Below are 16,207 nucleotides of genomic sequence, written 5' to 3'. Positions count from 1 at the left end.
CCCCCCACACACCACTCCCCCCCCACACACTCCACCACCCCCCCCACACACCACTCCCCCCCCCACACTCCACTCCCCCCACCACACACCACTCCCCCCCCCCCCACACACCACTCCCCCCCACACACACACCACTCCCCCCCACACACACCACTCCCCCCCCCCACACACCACTCCCCCCCCACACACCACTCCCCCCCCACACACCACTCCCCCCCTCACACACCACTCCCCCCCCCCACACACCACTCCCCACCCCACACACCACTCCCCCCCCCCACACCACTCCCCCCCCCACACCACTCCCCCCCCCCACACACCACTCCCCCCCCCCACACACCACTCCCCCCACCCCACACACCACTCCCCCCCTCACACACCACTCCCCCCCCCACACACCACTCCCCCCCACACACCACTCCCCCCACCCACCCCGAGCTCTTCTTCCACTAGCAGCCGTTGTGTCTTTTCCATCTACCTCGTGATGTGAGAACAGGCTCTCCTGACAGTGCAGCACTGCCTCAGCACCGCCCCTGGCCGTGACGGCCTGGATATGGTGGGGCTCAAATCCCCTGAGGCCAGAAAGTTCCCCACCCCCCCCAACCCTCACCTCCCCCCACCATCCCCCCTGCCCCACAGCTGCCCTGCACACCACCCCCGCCCCCTGGCCCTGGGTCTCTCGGAGTTACCAGGGCTGCGATAGGGCCGTTGTTAGGGAACAGGCCGCTCGGTAGATTAAACATCTCTCTATCTCTCTCTCTCTCTCTCAGGGAATCAACTGGGAGGACGTGGTGGCCAAGAAGATCCCGGCGCCCTTCAAGCCCGTCATCCGGAGCGAGATGGACGTCGGCAACTTTGCGGAGGAGTTTACCGAGATGGACCCCACCTACTCTCCAGCCAGCCTGCCACACAGCGGCGACAGGATATTCAAGGTCCATCTGGTGCACCGGGGTTGGGGGAGTGGCGTTGGAGCAGGGTGGTGGGGCGGCGTGGTTAACATTGGGTCTCCCGCTCCCCGCTAAACGCAGGGGTGGTGGGGGGAGGCCATTCGGCCCCTCGAGCCTGCTGCGCCATTCGATAAGATCGTGGCTGACCTCAGCTCCGCTTTCCTGTCTGTTCCCCCTCTTAACCCTCGACCCCCCCCCCGTCCGTGTCGATCAAAACTTTACCTCAGCCTTGACTATATTCAGTGACCCGGCCTCCGCTGCTCTCTGGGGAAGAGAGTTCCACAGGCTCACGACCCTCAGAGAGAAAAATATTCCTCCTCATCTCCGCCTTAAACAGGAGACCCCTTATTCTGGAACTGTGCCCCCTCCCACCTCCCGCCCCCACCCCGCCAGTTCTCGATGCCCCCATGAGAGGGAAACATCCTCTCCGCATCCACCCTGTCGGGCCCCCACCCCGGGGAACCTCACAAACTCATGTTTCGATAAGATCACCTCTCCTTGGTCTAAACTTCAGTGGGTACAGGGCCCAACCTGCTCAACCTCTCCTCGTAAGACAAACCCCCTTCATCCCGGGAATCAGCCGCGTGAACCTTAACTGCTTCCATCGCGAGTACATCCCTCCTTAAGTAAGGGGACCAAAACTGTGCACAGTGCTCCAGGTGTGGCCTCACCAACGCCCTGTCCAGTTGTGGGAAGACTCCCCATCTCCCCTTGGAATGAAGGCCAATATTCCATTTGCCTTCCGAATCGCTTGCTGGACCTCCATACTAACTTTTGTGATTCATGTACTCGGACGCCCAGATCCCTCGTGCTCTGCGTGGTGCAGTCTCTCTCCATTCGAACGGCGGGGGCAAGGTCCGAGGAGCTCAGTGGCCTCCCTCTGTCCCGAGCGGGAGAGAGGCAGGCTGTGCCGGGAAGCCTCTCACTCTGTTTTCCCCTTCCCTCCCCCCCCACAGGGCTACTCCTACATTGCTCCGTCTGTCCTGTTCGATCGCAACGCTGTGATGTCCGAGAACCTGGAGCTCCACCTGAGCGAGGCCGGAGTCTGCCCGGACAGCATGGCCGTTGCTCGGAGCGCCATGACTAAGGTAGGGATTGGCTTGTCGTACCCCAACACCGTCGGTCTCCAGGGTCAGAGTGTGTCCCGTCCTTCCCTGGGCAGTGGGGGGGGGGGAATGTAATTTAAGTCCTGCAAAGTAGGAGAAAATTTCCCCTCAGAATGTAGGCCAGGGATCCAAGATGGCTGCCGCCTCAGGAGCGACCTTTGACCCCCTGCTTGGCCTGAATTGCTCTCACGTTCTGCACCCCCCTCCTTTCCTGACTCAAGCTGTCGGAGGGAGGACTAGTGGATGTGGTCCGGGCCGATCAGCAGCCACAGGGCAGGGCACCCACACGCTGGCGCAGGGTCCAAACGGCGCGCAGAGGTGAAAGGTCAGAGGTAAAAGGCCACAGCGTCCACCCTCTCCCCGCTCCCCAGGGCTGACCCTTTCTCTTTCGTCCCCCAGGACTCACCATTCTTTCAGCACTACGATCTGGACATGAAGGAACCTCCGCTGGGCGTGGGAAGCTTCTCCATCTGTAGAAAGTGCCGGAACAAGCTGAGCGGGCAGGAGTATGCCGTCAAGATCCTCAGCAAAAGGCAAGGAGCCCGGAATATTCTCCCACCTCGCCATCCAAACCCCTCCAGCGGCTACTCGCTACAACCCTCCCTATCTCTGTAACCTACTCCAGCCCCTACAACCCTCCCTATCTCTGCAACCTCCTCCAGCCCCTACAACCCTGCCTCTCTCTGTAACCTCCTCCAGCCCCTACAACCCTCCCTATCTCTGTAACCTCCTCCAGCCCCTACAACCCTCCCTCTCTCTGTAACATCCTCCAGCCCCTACAACCCTCCCTATCTCTGTAACCTCCTCCAGCCCCTACAACCCTCCCTATCTCTGCAACCTCCTCCAGCCCCTACAACCCTCCCTCTCTCTGTAACCTCCTCCAGCCCCTACAACCCTCCCTCTCTCTGTAACCTCCTCCAGCCCCTACAACCCTCCCTATCTCTGTAACCTCCTCCAGCCCCTACTCCCTTCCCTGTCTCTGTAACCTCCTCCAGCCCCTACAACCCTCCCTATCTCTGTAACCTCCTCCAGCCCCTACTCCCTTCCCTGTCTCTGTAACCTCCTCCAGCCCCTACAACCCTCCCTATCTCTGTAACCTCCTCCAGCCCCTACACCCCTCCCTATCTCTGTAACCTCCTCCAGCCCCTACACCCCCTCCCTATCTCTGTAACCTCCTCCAGCCCCTACTCCCTTCCCTGTCTCTGTAACCTCCTCCAGCCCCTACAACCCTCCCTATCTCTGTAACCTCCTCTAGCCCCTACACCCCTCCCTGTCTCTAACTTCCTCAAGCCCCTACAACCCTCCCCATCTCTGTAACCTCCTCAAGCCCCTACAACCCTCCCTATCCCTGTAACCTCCTCCAGCCCCTACAACCCTCCCTATCTCTGCAACCTCCTCCAGCCCCTACGACCCTCCCTATCTCTCTAACCTCCTCCAGCCCCTACACCCCTCCCTATCTCTGTAACCTCCTCCAGCCTCTACAACCCTCCTTATCTCTGTAACCTCCTCCAGCCCCTACAACCCTCCCTATCTCTGTAACCTCCTCTAGCCCCTACACCCCTCCCTATCTCTAACTTCCTCAAGCCCCTACAACCCTCCCCCATCTCTGTAACCTCCTCAAGCCCCTACACCCCTCCCCATCTCTGTAATCTCCTCCAGCCCCTACACCCCTCCCTATCTCTGTAACCTCCTCCAGCCCCTACAACCCTCCCTATCTCTGTAACCTCCTCCAGACCCTACAACCCTCCTTATCTCTGTAACCTCCTCCAACCGCTACAACTCTCTGAGATCTCTGCGCTCCTCATATTCCGGCCTCTTGAGCATTCCCCAATTTCCCATCGCTCCGCCATTGGCGGCCGTGCCTTCAGCTGCCTGGGGGCCATAAGCTCTGGAATTCCCTCCCTAAACCTCTCCACCTCTCTCTCTCTCCTTTCAGACGCTCCTTAAAACCGACCTCTTTGACCGAGCGTTTGGTTGCCTGTCCCGAATATCTCCTTATGTGGGTCGGGGTCAAATTTTGTTTGTTTTGTCTTCTGCGAAGCTGATTTGACTGTTTAACTACCTTAAAGGCGCTATATAAATGCAAGTTTTATGTGTGCAGAATAGCAAACTCTTAGCTACGGTTGGTGCTAAGATGGGAAGGGCCTGATGGTGGAGAGTTAAGGTGAATATTGTTCACTGTCAGACTTTGTCTCTCGGTTCTCAGACTCTGTCACTGGGTCCCACATTCCCACCCCCGATTCTCCCAGGAACTGATGCTGTTTCCTGTCTGTCTTCCAGGATGGAGTGTCACATCCAGCGGGAGATGGGAGCGTTGAAGTTGTGTGAAGGACACCCCAACATTGTCAAGCTGTACGAGGTTTTTCATGACCAGGTGAGCAGAGATCCCGGGTCCCACACCCCCCACAAAGGGCTGTGGACAGGGACTGGACCCCTGGCCAGAGGGGAACTGAATGTGGTTTCTGTTTATCTATGACACTCTCACTCACTCTCTCTCTCTCTCACACACACAGTGTGTGTGTTGTTACTGTGTCTGTTGTTACTGTGTCTGTTGTTACTGTGTGTGTTGTTACTGTGTGTGTGTTGCTGTGTGTTACTGTGTGTGTGTGTTATTTTGTATATGTGTTACTGTGTGTGTTACTGTGTCTGTGTTTTATTGTGTCTGCGTATTACTGTGTGCTACTGTGTGTGTGTGTGTCTGTGTGTCTGTGTGTGTGTGTGTGTTATTCTGTGTGTCTGCATTACTGTCTGTCTGTGTTCTTGTGTGTCTGTGTTACTGTGTCTGTGTATTACTGCCTGTGTGTTACTCTGTGTGTGTTCCTGTATGTGTGTGTTACTGTGTGTATGTTACTCTGTGTGTGTTACTATGTGTGTTACTGTGTGTGTGCGTTACTATGTGTGCATTACCGTGTGTGCATTACTGTGTGTGCATTACTGTGTGTTACTCTGTGTTGTTACTGTGTGTGTTACTGTGTGTGTGTTCCTGTGTGTTGTTACTGTACCTGTGTTACTGTGTGTGTGTTATTGTGTGTGTGTCACTGTGTGAATGTGTCAGTGTGTGTCTGTCAGTGTGTGTTATTGTGTTTGTGTTAGTGTCTGTATTACTGTGTGTGTTACTATATGTGTTACTGTGTGTGTGTTATTGTGTGTCTGTGTTACTGTGTGTGTGTTATTGTGTGTCTGTGTTCTTGTGTCTGTGTTACTGTGTGTCTGTGTTACTGTGTCTGTGTATTACTGCCTGTATATTACCGTGTGTGTGTTACTGTATGTGTTTGTTATTGTGTCTGTGTTTGTGTGTGTTATTGTGTGCTTCTGTACGAGTGCATGTGTTATTGTGTCTATGTGTATGTGTCTGTGTCTATGAGAGAGTGTGTGTCTGTGTGAGGGTGTATGTCTGCATCTGTGTGTCTGTGTCTGTGAGAGGGTTTGTGTCTGTGAGAGGGTTTGTGTCTGTGAGAGGGTGTGAGTGCCTGTGAGAGGGTGTGCCTGTGAGAGGGTGTGCCTGTGAGAGGGTGTGCCTGTGAGAGGGTGTGTGCCTGCGAGGGGGTGTGTGTGTCTGCGAGAGGGTGTTTGAGCCTGCGAGGGGGTGTGTGTGTCTGCGAGGGGGTGTGTGTGTCTGCGAGGGGGTGTGTGTGCCTGCGAGGGGGTGTGTGTGCCTGCGAGGGGGTGTGTGTGCCTGCGAGGGGGTGTGTGTGCCTGCGAGGGGGTGTGTGTGCCTGCGAGGGGGTGTGTGTGCCTGCGAGGGGGTGTGTGTGCCTGCGAGGGGGTGTGTGTGCCTGCGAGGGGGTGTGTGTGCCTGCGAGGGGGTGTGTGTGCCTGCGAGGGGGTGTGTGTGCCTGCGAGGGGGTGTGTGTGCCTGCGAGGGGGTGTGTGTGCCTGCGAGGGGGTGTGTGTGCCTGCGAGGGGGTGTGTGTGCCTGCGAGGGGGTGTGTGTGCCTGCGAGGGGGTGTGTGTGCCTGCGAGGGGGTGTGTGTGCCTGCGAGGGGGTGTGTGTGCCTGCGAGGGGGTGTGTGTGCCTGCGAGGGGGTGTGTGTGCCTGCGAGGGGGTGTGTGTGCCTGCGAGAGGGTGTGTGTGCCTGCGAGAGGGTGTGTGTGCCTGCGAGAGGGTGTGTGTGCCTGCGAGAGGGTGTGTGTGCCTGCGAGAGGGTGTGTGTGCCTGCGAGAGGGTGTGTGTGCCTGCGAGAGGGTGTGTGTGCCTGTGAGAGGGTGTGTGTTATAGCGTCTGTCCATTTTCTTGCCATCTTAGCAGCGCCAGTGTGAGCTGCAGTTCTCCCCCTGTTTCCCCCTCGTCTCTTACCTCGTGTCTCTGCCCCTTTCCTAGTTCCACGCGTACCTGGTGATGGAGCTCCTGCGAGGCGGGGAGTTGCTGGAGCGTATCCGGAGTAGGAAACATTTCAGTGAGCTGGAAGCCAGCCGGATAATGAGGAGCCTGGTGTCCGGAGTCAGTCACATGCACGACACTGGGGTGGTGCACAGGGATCTGAAGCCAGAGGTAGGACCGCTCGGACCTTCCCCCGAACCCTATCTCATCAACTCCGACACCTCACACCCTGGGGCTCGAGATCGCAGACACTCTGAGTGAGGTCGGACTGAAACTCAAGACACGTTTCCCATCGCTTCCCGACATTTCAGTTCGATCCCTGGTTTCCTGCTGGAATTTAACTGTCTGCCATACCCAGTCTTGTTGCTCTGAATCGCTCCCTCCTCTGTCGAAGGGATCGCTGGCCGGCAGGCAGCCCTGCCACGCACAGCAAGATCCCGCAAACAGCAAGTGGGGGAGCGAGCGCTTGATCAACCACTGGCCTTTGCCTCTTGTCGAGGTGGTAAAATGTTTGTTCCTGGGGGCAACCTGCCTCCCAACCACCACCACCCCCCACCCCTCCACGCCCCCACTCCAGAGCTCCCGCCCATTGGCTCCTGCCAGTACAGGTGGGCGGCGGCTTGAAGATCAGGTTCAGGGGATGATGCCTAGCGCAGTCAACCAGCTGGCTGCTTAAACGTCAACAGGCTTGCACAGGGTAGGGGTGGGGACGAGCACTTAAGAGGGTGGGGGCTGGGTCGGTGGGTGGGGTGCGGGGTGTTATTATGGGATAGCGTTTCCGGGAAGAGGTGCCATTGCCAGCTGTGCGACCGGGCGGGGCGAGCAGGCGAGCTCAGAGTCCCGGGGAGTGTTCGGGGAGGGTGCTGCAGACGCCTTGCGCCCCTCGCTGAGGTGGGGGGTGGTGGGGGGGTGGAGTGGAGGACGGACGGGGAGTAGAGAGGGGGCGTTGCCCACGAGCCTCCGCCCAGCGCAGCCGGGGCCCTGACCCTGACCCGCTGACCCTGACCTTGACCCTGACCCTGACCCCCTGACCCTGACCCCCGACCCTGACCCTGCCCCCCTGACCCTGACCCCCTGACCCTGCCCCCCCGACCCTGACTCTGACCCTGCCCCCCCGACCCTGACACCCTGACCCCTTGACCCCGACCCTGACCCTGACCCTGCCCCCCCGCCCCTGACCCTGACCCCCTGACCCTGACCTCCTGACCCTGACCCCCTGACCCTGACCCCCTGACCCTGCTCCTGACCCTGACTCACCGGTTGTCTGTGCTCTTCTCCCGAAGAACCTGCTGTTTGCGGACGAGAGGGAGGGGGCGGCCATCAAGATCATCGACTTCGGGTTCGCCCGCATCAAGCTGCCCAACAGCCAACCCCTCCAGACGCCCTGCTTCACCCTGCAGTACGCAGCCCCCGAACTGCTGAAGGACCAAGGCTACGATCAGTCCTGCGACCTCTGGAGCCTGGGCGTCATCCTGGTGAGTTTAACCTTTGACGTTGCCAATCGATAGGGGAGCTGGACCATGCCTTAGGGGCATTGGGAAAGACCCTTTCATCTCAGTCTCTAACCCTGTATCTAACCCCATGCTGTACCTCTCCTGGGAGTGTTTGATGGGGACAGTGTAGAGGGAGCTTTACTCTGTATCTAACCCCGTGCTGTACCTCTCCTGGGAGTATTTGATGGGGACAGTGTAGAGGGAGCTTTACTCTGTATCTAACCCCGTGTGTGAGGGATAAATATCGGCCCCAGGACACCGGGGAGAACTCCCCCCTCCTCTTCTTCCAATAGTGGCCGTGGGATCTTTTACCCCCACCCGAGAGGGCAGACGGGGCCTCGGTTTAACGTCTCATTCTGAAAGACGGCACCTCGGACAGTGCGGCACTCCCTCAGCACTGACCCTCCGACAGTGCGGCGCTCCCTCAGCACTGACCCTCCGACAGTGCGGCGCTCCCTCAGTACTGACCCTCTGACAGTGCAGTGCTCCCTCAGCACTGACCCTCCGACAGTGCGGCGCTACGTCAGCACTGACCCTCTGACAGTGCGGCGCTCCCTCAGTACTGACCCTCTGACAGTGCAGCGCTCCCTCAGCACTGACACTCCGACAGTGCGGCGCTCCCTCAGCACTGACCCTCCGACAGTGCGGCGCTCCCTCAGCACTGACCCTCCGACAATGCGGCGCTCCCTCAGCACTGACCCTCCGACAGTGCGGCGCTCCCTCAGCACTGACCCTCCGACAGTGCGGCGCTCCCTCAGCACTGACCCTCCGACAGTGCGGTGCTCCCTCAGCACTGACCCTCCGACAGTGCAGCGCTCCCTCAGTACTGACCCTCCGACAGCGCGGCACTCCCTCAGTACTGACCCTCCGACAGCGCGGCACTCCCTCAGTACTGACCCTCCGACAGCGTGGCACTCCCTCAGTACTGACCCTCCAACAGTGCGGCGCTCCCTCAGTACTGCCCCTCCGACAGTGCAGCACTCCCTCAGCACTGACCCTCTGACAGTGTGGCACTCCCCCAGTACTGACCCTCTGACAGTGTGGCACTCCCTCAGTACTGACCCTCCGACAGTGCGGCACTCCCTCAGTACTGATCCTCCGACAGTGCGGCGCTCCCTCAGTACTGACCCTCCGACAGTGCGGCACTCCCTCAGTACTGACCCTCCGACAGTGCGGCACTCCCTCAGTACTGACCCTCCGACAGTGCGGCACTCCCTCAGTACTGACCCTCCGACAGTGCGGCGCTCCCTCAGTGCGGCGCTCCCTCAGTACTGACCCTCCGACAGTGCAGCACTCCCTCAGTACTGACCCTCCGACAGTGCGGCACTCCCTCAGTACTGACCCTCCGACAGTGCGGCACTCCCTCAGTACTGACCCTCCGACAGTGCGGCGCTCCCTCAGTGCGGCGCTCCCTCAGTACTGACCCTCCGACAGTGCAGCACTCCTGTGGCGCTGGCTCTGGGAGGGTCGGCCTGGGATTCAACCCTGTGACCCACCCGAGATGAGAGAGCGAGAGAGGCAGAGAGACGCTCACTGAATCCCGACTATTGCATCAAGGGAATCTTAAAGTGACAGTGCCGCCTCAGTGGGGTGTGACCTTTGACCCAGGGGTGAAAGTGCGTTGACCTCCAGCTGGTGGGGAGTGGGGGGGTTGGTGCAAACTAGGGGAAGGACCCCACCTCTCCTCGGCCTGCGATAGTCCCTGATGTCTTTGTGATGCAGCCCCTCCCTCTCTCCTTCCTCTGCAGTACACCATGCTCTCCGGACATGTCCCCTTCCAGAGCACCTGCAAGGGCCTGTCATCCACCAACTCCGCCGAGATTATGAGGAAGATCAAGGGCGGAGATTTCTCCTTCGGGGGCGAGGCTTGGAGAAACGTGTCCGAGGGAGCCAAAGACATCGTTCGAGGTACGGGAACGTGGAGGGAGGGGTCAAGGGTGGAGCTCAGTGGCAACTTAGACCCCCTTCCCAGAGGTGTGATAAACACTGCGCTATAAAACACAGCAGTTACACAATTTACAATCCTTACCCTGCTGAATAAACAGTGACTCTGTACAGTTACACAGTGAGTGATCCTTACCCTGCTGAATAAACAGTGACTCTGTACAGTTACACAGTGAGTGATCCTTACCCTGCTGAATAAACAGTGACTCTGTACAGTTACACAATTTACAATCCTTACCCTGCTGAATAAACAGTGACTCTGTACAGTTACACAGTGAGTGACCCTTACCCTGCTGAATAAACAGTGACTCTGTGCAGTTACAAAGTGAGTGATCCTTACCCTGCTGAATAAACAGTGACTCTGTACAGTTACACAGTGAGTGACCCTTACCCTGCTGAATAAACAGTGACTCTGTACAGTTACACAGTGAGTGACCCTTACCCTGCTGAATAAACAGTGACTCTGTACAGTTACACAGTGAGTGATCCTTACCCTGCTGAATAAACAGTGACTCTGTACAGTTACACAGTGAGTGATCCTCACCCTGCTGAATAAACAGTGACTCTGTACAGTTACACAGTGAGTGATCCTTACCCTGCTGAATAAACAGTGACTCTGTACAGTTACACAGTGAGTGATCCTCACCCTGAATAAACAGTGACTCTGTACAGTTACACAGTGAGTGACCCTTACCCTGAATAAACAGTGACTCTGTACAGTTACACAGTGAGTGCTCCTTACCCTGCTGAATAAACAGTGACTCTGTACAGTTACACAGTGAGTGACCCTTACCCTGCTGAATAAACAGTGACTCTGTACAGTTACACAGTGAGTGACCCTTACCCTGAATAAACAGTGACTCTGTACAGTTACACAGTGAGTGATCCTCACCCTGCTGAATAAACAGTGACTCTGTACAGTTACACAGTGAGTGACCCTTACCCTGCTGAATAAACAGTGACTCTGTACAGTTACACAGTGAGTGATCCTTACCCTGAATAAACAGTGACTCTGTACAGTTACACAGTGAGTGACCCTTACCCTGCTGAATAAACAGTGACTCTGTACAGTTACACAGTGAGTGACCCTTACCCTGAATAAACAGTGACTCTGTACAGTTACACAGTGAGTGATCCTCACCCTGCTGAATAAACAGTGACTCTGTACAGTTACACAGTGAGTGACCCTTACCCTGCTGAATAAACAGTGACTCTGTACAGTTACACAGTGAGTGACCCTTACCCTGAATAAACAGTGACTCTGTACAGTTACACAGTGAGTGACCCTTACCCTGAATAAACAGTGACTCTGTACAGTTACACAGTGAGTGCTCCTTATCCTGCTGAATAAACAGTGACTCTGTACAGTTACACAGTGAGTGATCCTTATCCTGCTGAATAAACAGTGACTCTGTACAGTTACACAGTGAGTGATCCTTATCCTGCTGAATAAACAGTGACTCTGTACAGTTACACAGTGAGTGATCCTTACCCTGCTGAATAAACAGTGACTCTGTACAGTTACACAGTGAGTGACCCTTACCCTGAATAAACAGTGACTCTGTACAGTTACACAGTGAGTGATCCTTACCCTGCTGAATAAACAGTGACTCTGTACAGTTACACAGTGAGTGATCCTTATCCTGCTGAATAAACAGTGACTCTGTACAGTTACACAGTGAGCGATCCTCACCTTGCTGAATAAACAGTGACTCTGTACAGTTACACAGTGAGTGACCCTTACCCTGAATAAACAGTGACTCTGTACAGTTACACAGTGAGTGATCCTTACCCTGCTGAATAAACAGTGACTCTGTACAGTTACACAGTGAGTGATCCTTATCCTGCTGAATAAACAGTGACTCTGTACAGTTACACAGTGAGTGATCCTTATCCTGCTGAATAAACAGTGACTCTGTACAGTTACACAGTGAGTGATCCTTATCCTGCTGAATAAACAGTGACTCTGTACAGTGACACAGCGAGTGATCCTTACCCTGCTGAATAAACAGTGACTCTGTACAGTTACACAGTGAGCGATCCTCACCCTGCTGAATAAACAGTGACTCTGTACAGTTACACAGTGAGTGACCCTTACCCTGAATAAACAGTGACTCTGTACAGTTACACAGTGAGTGATCCTTACCCTGCTGAATAAACAGTGACTCTGTACAGTTACACAGTGAATGATCCTTATCCTGCTGAATAAACAGTGACTCTGTACCGTTACACAGTGAGTGATCCTTACCCTGCTGAATAAACAGTGACTCTGTACAGTTACACAGTGAGTGATCCTTACCTTGCTGAATAAACAGTGACTCTGTACAGTTACACAGTGAGTGATCCTTACCCTGAATAAACAGTGACTCTGTACAGTTACACAGTGAGTGACCCTTACCCTGCTGAATAAACAGTGACTCTGTACAGTTACACAGTGAGTGACCCTTACCCTGCTGAATAAACAGTGACTCTGTACAGTTACACGGTGAGTGATCCTTACCCTGCTGAATAAACAGTGACTCTGTACAGTTACACAGTGAGTGATCATTACCCTGAATAAACAGTGACTCTGTACAGTTACACAGTGAGTGACCCTTACCCTGCTGAATAAACAGTGACTCTGTACAGTTACACAGTGAGTGACCCTTACCCTGCTGAATAAACAGTGACTCTGTACAGTTACACAGTGAGTGATCCTTATCCTGCTGAATAAACAGTGACTCTGTACAGTTACAGTGAGTGACCCTTACCCTGAATAAACAGTGACTCTGTACAGTTACACAGTGAGTGATCCTTACCCTGAATAAACAGTGACTCTGTACAGTTACACAGTGAGTGACCCTTACCCTGAATAAACAGTGACTCTGTACAGTTACACAGTGAGTGATCCTTACCCTGAATAAACAGTGACTCTGTACAGTTACACAGTGAGTGACCCTCACCCTGCTGAATAAACAGTGACTCTGTACAGTTACACAGTGAGTGATCCTTACCCTGCTGAATAAACAGTGACTCTGTACAGTTACACAGTGAGTGACCCTTACCCTGAATAAACAGTGACTCTGTACAGTTACACAGTGAGTGACCCTTACCCTGCTGAATAAACAGTGACTCTGTACAGTTACACAGTGAGTGATCCTTACCCTGCTGAATAAACAGTGACTCTGTACAGTTACACAGTGAGTGATCCTTACCCTGAATAAACAGTGACTCTGTACAGTTACACAGTGAGTGATCCTTACCCTGCTGAATAAACAGTGACTCTGTACAGTTACACAGTGAGTGATCCTTACCCTGCTGAATAAACAGTGACTCTGTACAGTTACACAGTGAGTGACCCTTACCCTGAATAAACAGTGACTCTGTACAGTTACACAGTGAGTGATCCTTACCCTGAATAAACAGTGACTCTGTACAGTTACACAGTGAGTGATCCTTACCCTGCTGAATAACCAGTGACTCCTCTCACTGTCTGATCTATCCCAGGTCTACTCACAGTGGATCCCTCGAAGAGATTGAAAATGTCGGATTTACGTCACAATGACTGGATCCAGAACGGAAACCAACTTTCCTCAGCCTCACTGATGACTCCTGACATCCTGGATTCTGCCGGAACCACTGTCAATACCTATTTCAAGGCTACATTCATGGTGCGGGTGACAATCAGCACTGGGGATGGGACATAGAGTCTGTTCAGGGAGTATGTCTTCTCTCTCTCTCTCTCTGTCTTTCTATCCCCGTATTCTTCTACCCATCCATTACCCTGTATCTATTTCCATCTGTGTGTGTGTCTCTCTCTCTGTCTCTATCTGTCTCTCTCTCTCTCTCTCTGTCTCTCACACTGTCCCTCTCTCTTTTGTCTTTGTCTCTCTCTCTGTGTCTCTCTCTCCCTGTCTCCCTTTTGCATCTCTCTGTCTGTGTCTGTCTCTCTCTCTCTGTCTCTCTCTCCATCTCCCTTTTGCATCTCTCTGTCTGTGTCTGTCTCTCTCTCTCTGTCTCTGTCTGTTTGTCCCTCTCTGCCTGTCTGTCTGCCTCTCTCTCTCTCTCTCTGTCTGTCTCTGTCCCTCTCTCTGTCTGCCTTCTCTCCCTCTCTGTGTATCTCTCTGTCTCTCTGCCTCTGTCTCTGTCTCTCTCTCTCTCTCTGTCTCTGTCTCTCTCTCGGTCTGTCTGTCTGTCTGTCTCTCTCTCTGTCTGTCTCTGTCTGTCTCTCTGTCTCTGTCCCTCTCTCTGTCTCTGTCCCGCTCTCTGTCTCTGTCTCTTCTTCCACCCCATCTCCCCACCCTCTTTCCCCACTCCCACTCCCCACCCCCTCTCCTCTCACCCTCTCTGTGTATCTCTCTCTCTGCCTCTCTGCCGCTGTCTCTATCTCTCTCTCTGTCTCTGTCCCTCTCTCTCTCTCGGTCTGTCTCTCTGTCTGCCTATCTCTCCCTCTCTGTGTATCTCTCTCTGTCTCTCTGCCTCTGTCTTTGTCTCTCTCTCTCTCTATCTCTCTCTCTGTCCCTGTCTCTCTCTCGGTCTGTCTGTCTGTCTGTCTCTCTCTCTCTCTGTCCCACACTTTCACCTTGAGAGACCTAGGGTGGAGGGAGAGAGAAGCAAAGAGAGAGAGAGAGAGAAAGACAGCGAGCACTGATGGGGTGGGAGTGGGGGTGGGGGTGGGTGGGAGCTGTTTGTGAGGGTGGCTCCGGTGAATGTAACAATCCCTCTCTCCTTCTCTCTCTCTCCTTCTGTCGGCAGGCGTTTAACCAGTGCAAGAGGGAGGGCTTCCTGCTGAAGAGTGTGGACAACGCCCCCCTGGCCAAGCGCAGGAAGCTGAAGATGAGCGCGGGGGTCGAGACGCGGAGCTCGAGCGACAGCTCAGCCTCATCCTCCTCATCGGGTGCAGCCCCCAGGGGCAAGGGGACGCCCGCCCGAGCGCCCAAACACAAGAAGCTCGCCTCCGTCTCCCAGACCTCGTAGGAGGGAGTCGCCCACGGGAGGGTTGGGGCGAGGGGAGAGGCGACACAGCACGAATCGAACCACCCCCTGCCTCACCCCGTCCTCCTCTCCTCGCCTTCGCCCAACACCCCCACCACCCACCCAGTGAGCCGAGGCGGCGGCTATTCGACTGTGAGGGGCATCGCCACCCTTTTTAAAAGCTTATTCCCCGGATTCCACCGGCAAGGGGGGGATGGTAATTATCCCCCCACAGGGGGGAATAAAACAGTGGGATCTTCCTCTGCACCAGGAGGGGTCAGGGCTCCTGACTCTCCCGGTGGGAGGAGGGGAGACGCTGGGGGCGGTGACACTCCTGGTGAGGATGGGGAGAGAGGGCGATTCTGCCTCTCACCACCACCCCCACCCCACCCAACATCTGCCCCACATTTCCCCACTAACCCCTGCTTCATTCCGAATCCTTAATATTTATCCCTTGGAGGGGGTGGTGGGAGGGAGGTGGGGGTTGGTGGGGGTGGTTGGGGAGGGGATGGGAAACAGCCTACCCACCCCCTCCTATTTGTTAAATTGATCCCGGGGGACGCGAGCTTCACTTCACAGCTCGGAGCTCCCACTTAGCCTCAGGGCCAGTGGGCGGGGCATACCGGCCCCTCCCCCACTCCGCCCCAGTGCGCCCCTCCTGACCACACTTGACCCACCACTTGTCGGCCCACCCCCACCACCCGCCCCCGACTCAAAAGAAACGTGCCAAGACGACCGACAGTTGCGATCAGCGATGCCTGCCACAGTCGAATAGCTCGGCCCGAAATGCAACATCCACTCTTCCCCCCCACTCCCCCCCCCACCGCTCCGCACTGCCACCATCCACGAAAACGTTTCACAGCCAACCAGAGGCGACGATTGCCCACGCAGGTTTGGGGAGGGGTGAGGAGTGGGCACATCTCTGAGCATTGCCTCCAGCCCACCCCCCCTCCCCCCACCCCAGAGTGAAACTGCCAAGAGTTGGCACCGGAGAAAGATTCTTGCGATTGTGAACCCGGTTAATATTACTGTAAATAAATTTTTAGCCCAAGTTGTACAGCCGCCGGTCAAGCTCTAGTCTCACTCAGCGTACCCCATCGCTTATCTTAACCGCCTGATTGACCTGACTGTTCAAATACTGACGCTTTTCGGGAGAGCTTGGGTTGGGGGCGTTGATAACTTGGTGCCGGCCTCGGAGGGACATCTTCCGTCACTGATTGCTGTTCCTTCAGGAGCTGAGGGCACAGACTGTGTGTGTTAAAGCAGACAGAGCCAGGGTTCGAGACACCACACCAGACAGGCGAGCAAAAATTCCAGGCAGACACACCCAGGGTCAGTACTGAGGGAGCGCCGCACTGTCGGAGGGTCAGTACTGAGGGAGTGCTGCACTGTCGGAGGGTCAGTACTGAGGGAGTGCCGCACTGTCGAAGGGTCAGTACTGAG

General features: G+C 55.4%; 1 protein-coding gene across 1 annotated transcript; it reads left to right on the top strand.

The window, feature by feature from the left end:
- Nucleotides 1–768: 768 nt before the first annotated feature.
- On the top strand, nucleotides 769–15,818 carry LOC144678134 (ribosomal protein S6 kinase alpha-5-like). The gene is made up of 9 exons (XM_078538029.1): nucleotides 769–932; nucleotides 1,904–2,035; nucleotides 2,453–2,586; nucleotides 4,334–4,427; nucleotides 6,375–6,545; nucleotides 7,658–7,849; nucleotides 9,616–9,775; nucleotides 13,298–13,461; nucleotides 14,546–15,818. Exons 1-9 carry the CDS (start codon nucleotides 840–842, stop codon nucleotides 14,765–14,767), a joined length of 1,362 nt encoding a protein of 453 aa, XP_078394155.1. The 5' UTR covers nucleotides 769–839; the 3' UTR covers nucleotides 14,768–15,818.
- The last annotated feature ends 389 nt before the right edge of the window (nucleotides 15,819–16,207 follow it).

This window comes from Cetorhinus maximus, unplaced genomic scaffold (assembly GCF_964194155.1).
Source record: "Cetorhinus maximus unplaced genomic scaffold, sCetMax3.hap1.1 HAP1_SCAFFOLD_3665, whole genome shotgun sequence".
Lineage (NCBI taxonomy): Eukaryota > Metazoa > Chordata > Chondrichthyes > Lamniformes > Cetorhinidae > Cetorhinus > Cetorhinus maximus.
Note: the sequence above shows the minus strand (reverse complement) of the source record. Positions and strands in the feature narration are given on the sequence as shown.